The following is a 10,861-nucleotide window of genomic DNA, read 5'->3' as shown; positions in this document are numbered from 1 at the left end:
TCAGATTGGAAAACGGGAGATTTGGGTGGGATATTGGGAAAGAATTCCTGGCTGTGAGGGTGGGGAGGCCCTGTCCCAGGTTGGGCAGAGAAGCTGTGGCTGCCCCTGGATCCCTGGAAGTGTCCAAGGCCAGGTTGGAGCAACCTGGGCTAGTGGAAGGTGTCCCTGCCCATGGCAGGGGGTGGAATGAGATGGCCTTTAAGGTCCATAAATCTTGTGGAAAAGCCAAGAACCTGTTTTACCCGGAACTCCCCACTCAGAGCTTTATCCTTGTGTTTTCCAAGTCTCCGTGTGCTCCAGGATAATCGGGACCATCTCACGGCTGGTTCCTCAGAATGTTGCAGAAACCCAGAGCAGAGCGATAAAAGGAAACAAAAGCAGAATCTTGAGAGGAAACTTATCTCCAAAATGCTTGACAAGGCCCAGAGAGAGGGTGTGTGAACCAGCAGTTTGGGAACTCCCACAGAGAAGGGAACACGAGGGATGAATCCGAGGCCAGGCTGGGAGGGTTAACACTTCCCAGGGTAACATTGTGAGGGTCAGTGTGGTCGAGGTGAATAAGTGTGGAGCACCCATGAACAATAATCCTTGTTTGCTCCTCTGGCTGGAGAAACAGCCCTTCCTCTGCTCTAAGTCGTGGCCCAGAAAATGGGGATATTTGGCAGCGTGGTCCTTAGAAAACCAGGAGCTTCAGGTGGCTGCGCCCCCCCCAGACAGTGCAAAGCTAAAATGAGAGTCAAACCATTGGGAAATGTTGGAATCAGCCTATTCAGAACTGTTGGTGTCGTGTCAGAGCTCGGGCAGGGGGAGCTCCAAGCCGAAGCAGCAGCCGTGAGCACGCCGGAATTGTTTTTGCAGGATTACCCGTGGATCAAACCCTGAAAGGCTTCACAGGCCAAGACACCTTCACCCTTTTGTGAGATCTAATCCACGGCTTCTTTCTGCCCTGAACTGCCATAGGTGTGAGGGTTCCAAGGCTGGAGGTGGAGGGAAGCACTGGAGGGTTGCCCGGGTGGATTTCGGGAGAGGTGAGGGCCGACGTGCCGGCACTTGCTGGAGCTGCCTGCAGGCCTCGCTTATTGGAGTGGGAATATTCCCGTGTTGGGAGGGATGCTGGGGGCTGGAGAGCTCTTTGGCTGCTGTCAGATGGAGGAGGACATTTCCTTGGAGCTCCCAAGCTCCAGTGCTGCGCTGCGGAGATGTTTAGTGGGAACACCAAGAGTAGAGCAACGGTCTGAGCAACCCGGTCTAGTGGAAAAAATTCCTCCCTGGAAGGGTGGGGAAGCCCTGGCACAGGTTGGGCAGAGAAGCTGTGGCTGCCCCTGGATTCCTGGAAGTGTCCAAGGCCAGGTTTGAAGCAACCTGGTCTAGTGGGAGGTGTCCCTGCCCATGGCAGGAGGTGAGACTGGATGAGCTTTAAGGTCCCTTCCAACCCAAACTATTCCATGATTCTCTGGCTCTGTGATTCTGTGATTCTACAATTGTGTGATTCTCTAGTTCTATGACAACGTGTCCTGAAGTCAAAGCCTGAGTTCTGTCCCTTTCCTTCTTCCCTCCCTCCTCCAGCTTCACCCTGACCTCGGTTTCTGGAGAAGCAAAAGCCTCCTGTCTGGATTTTTGCCTTTTTAACAGTTTCAATGGGAAAAAAAAACAACAAAACCAAACCAAAAAACACCCACCCCATTACCTCTGTCATGCCTTGATTGTCAGGGAGCGTGTTGGAACAAACCCTCAGAAAATAATTACAATTCCCTGGTGCCTCAGAGAGCTCTGAAAGCCAAGGCTTGGTCCTGCATGGTTGTGTGCACCTGAGTCATTGCGGGCAGGGTGAGAGTCGGACCCTCTCACCTGTGACCGGTTTTGGTTGTGATTTCCCTGCTGCTCCCTCTTTTTGCTCCTTGGTTGGGTTGCAATTAAGACTTAACGAGAGGTTGGACCGACCTGGGGGAGTTTCCACTTTGGGGCTTTGAGTCATAATCCTGTCTCGGAGGAGCCTCTCGGGTGCCTCGTGGAAAGGCAGAGTGCAGACACCCCGAGATCAGAGCGTGGGCTGGGACGTTGCACAGGGACAGGGGATTTTCAGTTGGAAAAGGAGTTTTAAAATTGTCAGGAGAACTTTAATCAAAGAACCTCCATCCAGTTGCTTAATAGTAAACTATTTATCTCCCCAGAGCTCTGGGGACTGGTTAAACAAAGCCCTGGGCTGTGGAGTTGTGGGGGCCACGGGCTTTAATGTGTTTGAAATACCTTGTACAACACCCGTCCTCCTCCTGCTTTCAGGCCACTTATCTAATTTTCAGCTTCTCCGCTCTGTGTAAATGTGATAAATAAACTTTGTAATTGCAGAACTGAGCTACTTTTGAAGGCTGCCCAGCTCTGGATCACACAGGGGGTGTAAATCAACGCTCTGCCGCACAAAGGGCTTCTTAAAAAATGGCTTTTGGTCTTTTATTGTGCAGCTCGCCCGGAGGACGTGGTTGCCCGAGTCTTTTTATCAATGTTAATGTGATAAACTCCTTTTTACAGCTCCCAGGGAAGGAGAGTCTTGATCATTCCCATCTCCAAACGCTGTACTGAGGAGCTTCCCCCAAAAACCCAGCTGAGGTTTAATAGGTTTTTATATGAAATACTGAATTAACCGAGCAAAGTTTGCGATGAACTCGGAGGGTACAAATATTGCTGAGTTGGTCTTGCGGGTGAGGGAAAGGAGTGTTGGGATGGGGGATAAACCACGGGGTGAAAGCAAAAGCAAAGGGAGAGTTGTGTGTTCCCCATCATCACACAGTCGATGCCAAAACCTTCCATTTGAGCAAAAACTGGTATTTAGGAATATCAGGATCGCGAGCTGGGTTTTAACACTGAGGCGGAAGAGTCATTTAAGGGAACGAAAGCACTGGGGAGAAAAACCCTTTTGAATGCTGCATTTCTGTTTGTTTTAATGAGGAATAGAGTTTAAAAAAAAAAAAAATCCCTTAGTTGGGCCCGGCTTCCTGTGCTGAGGGTGAACTTTGTCAGACAAACCTCCAACAAATTGTTTGCTCTGATAACCAGTTAACGCGGCGAGAGCGGAGAGGCCAAGCCCCTTATCATCCTTGACAGGCCACGGGCTTTTTTTTTTGGGCAAACTCAAACCAGAAGCTGTGTCAGTGTGTTGAGTTTACACCTTGCAATAATAATCCCTGCTTTTATCTGATCCGAGGGGGATTTTATAACTCTGGAATGGCTCCTTGGCCGGGCTCCAGCCCTACTGTCAGTTTTTATTAACTTGCTTTTTTTTTCTCTCCCTCCCTCCCCCCGGCCAGTCTGCTTTTTTTTTTTCTCATTTTCCCCCCCCACTGCCACCTCCTTCCAAAGATTGTTTCAGGAATATTTATCCCGTTCCTAGGGATATTGGGAAATGATATTTTAGAGTTGTGTGTCTCAGCCCATTAGAGGGGTCTGTAAAACAGTCGTGGCAGTAACTAATCAAAACCACCCACCAGCCACAGCCACGCTCCCTTTAAATCATCAACCCTCCTTTTTTTCCGGGGCCTTATCTCGTGTCTCATCAGGAAAAAGCTAATTAGATTCTTCTCAAAAGTAAATATTGTCAGTTCCTTGGCGGGTGGAGGTGATGGGAGGTGAGACACTCACACGTTTCTACACTGGTGCACAAGACAAGGCGACGTTATAAAAACCCTTTAAAAAGCTGGTTGAGTTTTAAAAGAGTTGGTTCCTCGTGTAGGTGGTAAAACAACTTTCCTTACAGGGGGGGTCTGGCTCCTGTAGGCAGGGCCTGGAGGAATCCATGGCCTGCTCTGCTCCTCCGTGTCATTCCCGGTGTGGTTGGGATGGCAGGTTTGGGGCCTTGGTCACAGGCAGCTGAGTTCCTTGGAAAAATCCAACTGTGACAAATTCACCCACAAAACATTCAAATGTAACCTGTCACTGATGTTTTAAGGCAGCACCTTTAGTTCCTCCTGCAGAATGTTGGGTCTGTGAGCTGGGTTGGTTGGGTTGGCTCGGGTGAGTTGTGGTGGGTGGGGAAGGGGGAGTTGCTGTTCCGACTGTTTCGGGATTGAGTCCTGAAATCTTGAGGAAAATCCTTCCTATGGAGGGCTTAGAATCACAGAATGGTTTGGGTTGGAAGGGACCTTTAAGACCATCTCATTCCAAACCCGCTGCCATGGGCAGGGACACCTTCCACTAGCCCAGGTTACTCCAAATCCCATCCAACGTGGCCTGGGACACTTCCAGGGATCCAGGGGCAGCCACAGCTTCTCTGGGAATTTGTATTTAGGACTCTTATAGGACAGGCTTGACAGGAAAACCCCAAAAGCACTTGATGGAGTGATGTACAGGTTACATGAGTTCCATAATCTTGGATGGTTTGGGTTGGAAGGGACCTTAAAGCCCATCTCATTCCACCCCCTGCCATGGGCAGGGACACCTTCCACTGGACTGGTTTGCTCCAAGGTCTCCTAGAAGCTCTCCAGGACTTCCCAATGGCCAACCTTGGTCTGGTTACAGCTGCAAAAGTCGGTCACTGACCTAAACTTGACCCTGGAGGTGAAAAGCTGCCTTTGCTTCTTCCATCAACTAGTCTGGGAGCAGAGCTGCTGTCAGGGACTGGGATTTCTCCCATGGCAGAGCGGTGTGGGATGTTCCTGCTCTGCCAGACTGCTGTGGATGAAGAAAGTAGCTGTGCCTGGGGGGGAACTTGAGCTCCCTGACCCAAACACTCAGTGTGTCATTGCTCAGTGGAACATTAGCCACGAACAGACTTGGGGGGGGGATGTTCTTACCTTTTGTTTTATCGTCACATTAAGCAGAGCCCAGAGATTGATAGTCCTGAGTGATGGAGGCCATTTGACAGAATAACACAAGAATGCACTTGCTTTCATGTAAACCACACCAAAAGGGAAGGGGGATTTTTTATTTGATTTTTTTTTTTTTAAATTTGATTTTTTTTTTACTCCCCTGAAGACTTTTTGCCTCCTCCCCGTAGCCCCAGGTCCCTCCGTTTCCAGAGGGCACGTCGGGAGTGTCACCCGGGCTTTGATGTGGTTTCCCTCGAGCGTGGCTCCTCACTGGGCTCCCCACAGATGCCTTGATGCGAAACAGGACGTTAAAAACCCCAAATGTGCCTCCTCTGCAGGTCATTTTTCATCCTTTTACGTGCGACGTCAAATCTCTTGCGCCGGGAAGGTGTGGGGAACGAGCTGGGGGGGGAAGGGGGGAGAGAGGGGAGTTCCTGGGCTGTTAAACCCCAATTTCTCCGTGGTTGCTTCCTCTGGGCCTCACCCCAGCTCTGCCTTTCTCTCAGGGTGAAACTGAAACCTCGGTGACTTCACCCAACGCCGCCGAAGTTGAAAGAAAATTCGATATTTCTCACTTTTAGGTCACTTCAAGTCCAGATTGTTTCCTGCCGGGAATGTGGGGGGCAGGGAAAATGCCCTCCCGGTAATGGAAAAGCAATTACTGGTTCTTCTGGAGCGGAGGTTGGGTTGTTCCAGCGTCACACCTTGGTTGTGGGTCACCCCAACCCCTCAGGGCCGTGCCCATCGTAGGACGGAGCGGCGGCTCCGCGAGCTGGGGGTATGGAATGTGACATTCCCGGTGTGCTGGAAGGGAGCAAACATCCACTGGGTCACTTCTGTTGCCCTGTAAGGTAGAAATCCCTGGAAAAAAATCTCTTCTCATTTGTAACTTTTCCCTCCCTACAACTTCCTAAAGGTGAAGGTTCCCAAAGGTAAAAATTGCTCCTGGTGGGCGCAGAAGATTTTGTGCTACTGGGAGCATCCTATGGCTGCTTCCTGTGGATATCTGGGATTTGGGATGTGTATTTTTGTCCTTTATTTTCATTCAGAGGGTGGGGAGGCCCTGGCACAGGTTGGGCAGAGAAGCTGTGGCTGCCCCTGGATTCCTGGAACTGTCCAAGGCCAGGTTGGAGCAACGTGGTCTAGTGGAAGGTGTCCCTGTCCATTGCAGGGGGTGGAACGAGATGATCTTTAAGGTCCCTTCTCAACCCAGACCATTCTGGGATTCTTAGATTTTCCCAGTTGGTCCTTGGACTTTAATTCAGGTCAAAATTCTCTCGATAAACCTCAGTTGTATTCGCATTAAAAGTGCAAAATCAAAAGGTGGTGTTTGAATTTCACGTGGAGCTCTCTGGCCTGGGAAGACACATTTTCTTGACTTCGGGGTTTTCTAAATAATCAGAATTAATTAAATCCTTTTAAGATTTGCTTTGGATCTTACTGACATTGCCACCTGGTCAGTAGATACTTAGTGTACTGCTGTCCTCCTCTGAGCAGAGATGAAGCTGAAGGAAGACATTCCTTGTTGGAAAAGAGATGGGGACCAAGATAACATATCCTTGGAGAAAATATCCATGAGGTTGGACTCGATGATCCTTGTGCATCCCTTCCAAGTCAGCCTGTTCTGGGGTTCTGTGAGGTCGTCTGGTGACACTAAATTCAGCCTGAGAGTTGCTGAGGGCTTGGGCAGTGGAGCTCAGCTCGTTATCCCAAATTTTCCCTCTCCCATGGCCGCCTCTTCAGCTCCGCCCTGGTTAATGATCCGTTTCGAGTGCGGCGTTTTATCCAAGACTTCGGCGTTTTTCCCACTCTTTGATTTCTTCCCTTTCTAGAAGAAGAAGAAAGATTACATAAATTGGGGATTTTTTAATGAGCGCGCCGGGCTCGCTTCGGGTGGAATTTACAGTGGGCTCAGAGTTACAACCTCGTTGCGCTTCAGTTGGGAAACTTATGTCATAAATGGGTGTATCCGAGGGTGGACTCGAGCCCCGGCTCTTTGTTGTGTGAGCTTCAGAGGGACCAAACGGCTCCCTCCCCTTTTTTGAAGTCCTAATTCCCTTTATAGGGTGTTGCAATGGCTTTCTATAGAGCTGTGCCTCTGAAGTTGGAGGTTTCCAATGCACAAAACACCCACTTTCCCCCCCCCCACCAAATTGCTTCGAGTCCTGACGTCGGTCGCAAACTTTGTAACTTCGGCGGCGTCCACCCAGACCTTTTCCCGGGGCTTTCTGTTGCAAAAAATCCCCATTGTTGAGGCTCATCCCTTCGGAGATCTTTTTAATAAGCCTGGTTGGGAGTCCCCTTGCTCAGCTGGTGCTTGTCTTGTAGGAGCACTTGTAGGGAACGTCGAGGATCCTGCTGCTTTCCGACCACTAGAGGTCAAGATTGTGCTGTGGGATAGCTCTGCTAAGGGTTAGCTCCAATTCCTGGTGCAGTTCCTGGTGCAATTCCTGGTGCAGCCACGTCCAGTGTCAGCTTTATATATTGAATTTTGTCGTCATTTGCCACGTTTGTTAATTAAGATGAAGCCAGCTGCATGTTCACGTCCCACAGCGGTGGATTTTCAAGGGATAAGACCTCCCGCGCTTGGGTTTTGATGTCCTTTTTAATATTTTAATATTCTTGAGATGTAGGAACTACTCAGGTGATCAGGAGGGATTCTAAAGGGAGTTCGAGGCTGCTCATAAATTATTTTGGGGTCGTATTAAGACTTTTTAAGTGTTTAAAAGGAAATAATTGTGGGGGTTTGCACATTAGATGGATCTTTCTCCTTTCTGCAGCTCAGGTGGCAAAAGTAATTGGGAATTTTGAAAAGGTTCCATTTGTTTTAATCCTCCTTTGGTTTCCCTGTGTGGTTGGTGTCGCTGACAACATATCTCCAATATGGTTTGTGGTTTCCCTTCTTCCTTTAAAATCCGGGCTGTGGGACAGGGAATGGTCCCCTTTTGCCACCTCACAGAATTCCAGAGTGACCAGGAGCAACCTGGGCTAGTGGAAGGTGTCCCTGCCCAGGGCAGGGGGTTGGAATGAGATGATCTTTCAGGTCCCTTCCAACCCAAACCACTCCCTGATTTCCGCACACCTTTCTTCTGATACATCAAAAATTCCTACAAAAATATGGGAGGGATCCTCAAAATCTGTGGGTATAAACCCCTGTAAATTCCAGGTTTGCAGAGTGTTTGTTTTCTGGTTACACCAGGACATAAACCCACTTTGTCCTGGTTGGCTTGGCCTTTTCCCTTTTATTTTGGCCAGGCTTTGGCACTTGTGCCACTCGTGTCCCCGTGCTGATCCCGCTCCTTGTCCTTCCCCTTCGGTTCGAACTTCTTGGTCAACTCTTGAACAATCGGGGCTGAACCGCTTTTCCCGTCAATATTGTGCTGGATAACAATGAGGAAACCAAGTGACTTCACGCAGCAGGTCCCACACATTGACCCCCATCGCCAAAAAACCCCAACCCCCCCCAGAAAACCTGGAATATCCCCCCCCTTCCGACTCCGCGTGCGTTGCTCCCGCGATCCCGGGGCTTCTCCCGGCGAGCGGCTTTTTCGCTCAGTACCTTTTACAGCTCGTTCTGTACATCAGCAACTGCAATTAAACTCTCCTGGGGTACCACAAAAATGCTTTCAGGGACCTCTGGGGTCCAGATGTGGAATGTTTTGTGCTGACATGGGTTGAAAAGAGGAACAAATCCAGCGGTTAAGTAGGTCCTTTAATTCAGCCTGTGACAGTCACCACATGGCCCGTGGGCTAATATTCCTGCATCTGGGCTGTAAATAGATCAATATGGCATTTGGATTTGTGAAGAGGCAGAATATTGTTTGTATCGTTGCATAATCCCCTGGAAAGGGTTTTGAAACGAGCCCTCTGTTTCTCTGGAATATCTGGCTCAGGGTCTGAATTCCGTTAAGTGCGCGTTGGGTTTTTTTCCCTCGTTTGTCTTTATTTTGGGGCAGGAATCTTTTGGCCCAAAAAGCAAAATTAAGTGTGAGGATACCGTGGTAAAAGGTGAAATGGGTTGTGTTTTTTTTGTTGTTTTTTTTTTTTTTTCCCCTAGGCACAGCAACAAAGAAACCTGGACAACATCGTGTCCCAGCATCCCAGGGTAAGCGGGGGGAAGAAATCCAAGAAGGAATTCTGCGCCAGCTCCGACCTGGAGGTGAAGAACACCAGCCCCATGTCCGAGCAAGATTCGGGAATCCTGGATGTTGAGGATGAGGATGAGGATGAAGAGGTAACTGTGCAACAGCAGCTCAAGGGGCCTGGGGGTGGTTGTGGTGTCTCAGGTGCTGTTTGGGGGTGGTTGTGGTGTCTCAGGGGGTGTTTGGGGGTGGTTGTGGTATCTCAGGTGGTGTTTGGGGGTGGCTGTGGTGTCTCAGGTGTTGTTTGGGGCTGGTTGTGGTGTCTCAGGTGGTGTTTGGGGGTGGTTGTGGTGTCTCCGGTGTGTCTGGGGGTGGTTGTGGTGTCTCAGGTGCTGTTTGGGGGTGGTTGTGGTGTCTCAGGTGGTGTCTGGGGGTGGTTGTGATGTCTCAGGTGGTGTCTGCTCCTCTCTCAGGGTTGCTGGGCAGGGACTCAGAAAGATCCAGAACAGGCTGTGCGTTTCAGAATTGGGTTATTTTGCATTTTTATCCCTGATCTTGTTCCCAGGCTCAGCAGAGAGGCCAAGGGTTGAGAACTGAACATCCCATGTCTGTCCCCCAGCTCAAAGGTTGCACTTTCCTTATGGAAAAGTCAGTTTGGATCCATCCTTCCTTAGAAAGATAAATCACTCCTTAGTGCAGGACATCCTTGACCTTTTCTTTGAGACTTTGTCTGGGTGGCAGAGACGTACTTTGGGCTGAAAAGGATTGTCAGGGTGGAAGTTTTCAAAGCAATTGTAATTCCTTGCTGCGCTCCCTCCTTTGCCTCCCTTTCTGCTGCTGATTCCTCGGAGCTGGAACTCCCTTGGGTTTGGGAACCACAAAGGTTGGTTCTTCTCTCTTTGCTCCCTGTGCTGGAGGATAGTGCAGAGTGGGGACACCTTGGATTTGTGATGGATGATGTGGAACAGAGCCCTGTGTTGCAGGAAAGGCAGCTTGGAGATCCAAACCTGGAGTGCAGGACATGGGGTGTGGAGCTTTTTGATGTGCTCGTGATTTCTTGGGATTCAGCCTTGCCCTGGACCTTTTGGCAAGTTGTGTCTGCCACTCTGGGTGTTTTTCCTCCTCCTGCTGAAGCCTCTTATAACAAGAAAATGATAATTTCAGCTACAACCTGAACCTGAACGGGATGGTGTTTGTTATCCTGAACCTGACCATGGACTTGAACAGTCCATGACTGGGCAGAGAAGGGGATAAAAACCAAGTTTCTGAAGTTTAAAATAGGCTTGTTCAAGTGGTTCTGTGCTCCTGTTCTGCCTTTTCCCTGCAAATAATTCCCTTCTCTTCATCACTGCTGTGGGTCCAGAGCAGAGTGAGATCACAATTTACTTCACAGGGACTGACCTGTGGGGTCAACCCAGAGCCCTCTCGCTGCTCTGGAACCATCTGGGGGGGCTGTTCACTCCTGCAGCAAAATGAAATGAGTCCAGAGGAGGCCCCAGAGATGCTCCAAGGGCTGAAGCCCCTCTGCTCTGGAGCCAGGCTGGGAGAGCTGGGAGGGTTCCCCTGGAGAAGAGAAGGCTCCAGGGAGAGCTGAGAGCCCCTGGCAGGGCCTGAAGGGGCTCCAGGAGAGCTGGAGAGGGACTGGGGACAAGGCCTGGAGGGACAGGACACAGGGAATGGCTTCCCACTGGAAAAGGGGAGATTTAAATGGGATATTGGGCAGGAATTCCTGGCTGTGAGGGTATTGAGACCCTGTCCCAGGTTGGGCAGAGAAGCTGTGGCTGCCCCTGGATCCCTGGAAGTGTCCAAGGCCAGGTTGGAGCAAGCTGGGCTAGTGGAAGGTGTCCCTGTCCATGGCAGGGGGTGGAACTGGATGACCTTTAAGGTCTCTTCCAGCCCAACCCATTCCAGGATTTCACCTCATCTCGAGGCAGGTGCAGTCCCATCCCTGGGTGTGATCCAAGCCAGGCTGGTGGGATG

At 50.1% G+C, this 10,861-nt stretch overlaps 1 protein-coding gene across 1 annotated transcript in view; it reads left to right on the top strand.

The window, feature by feature from the left end:
• EXOC6B (exocyst complex component 6B) overlaps positions 1 to 10,861 on the top strand; it is a 345,342-nt gene that overhangs the window by 145,641 nt on the left and 188,840 nt on the right. The window contains exon 8 of the mRNA XM_017836875.1: positions 8,857 to 9,033. Within this exon, the coding sequence (XP_017692364.1) occupies positions 8,857 to 9,033 (177 nt within the window). The remainder of the gene's footprint in view (positions 1 to 8,856; positions 9,034 to 10,861) is intronic.

This window comes from Lepidothrix coronata, unplaced genomic scaffold, assembly GCF_001604755.1.
Source record: "Lepidothrix coronata isolate B3197 unplaced genomic scaffold, Lepidothrix_coronata-1.0 Scaffold287, whole genome shotgun sequence".
Taxonomy (NCBI): Eukaryota; Metazoa; Chordata; class Aves; order Passeriformes; family Pipridae; genus Lepidothrix; species Lepidothrix coronata.
Note: the sequence above shows the minus strand (reverse complement) of the source record. Positions and strands in the feature narration are given on the sequence as shown.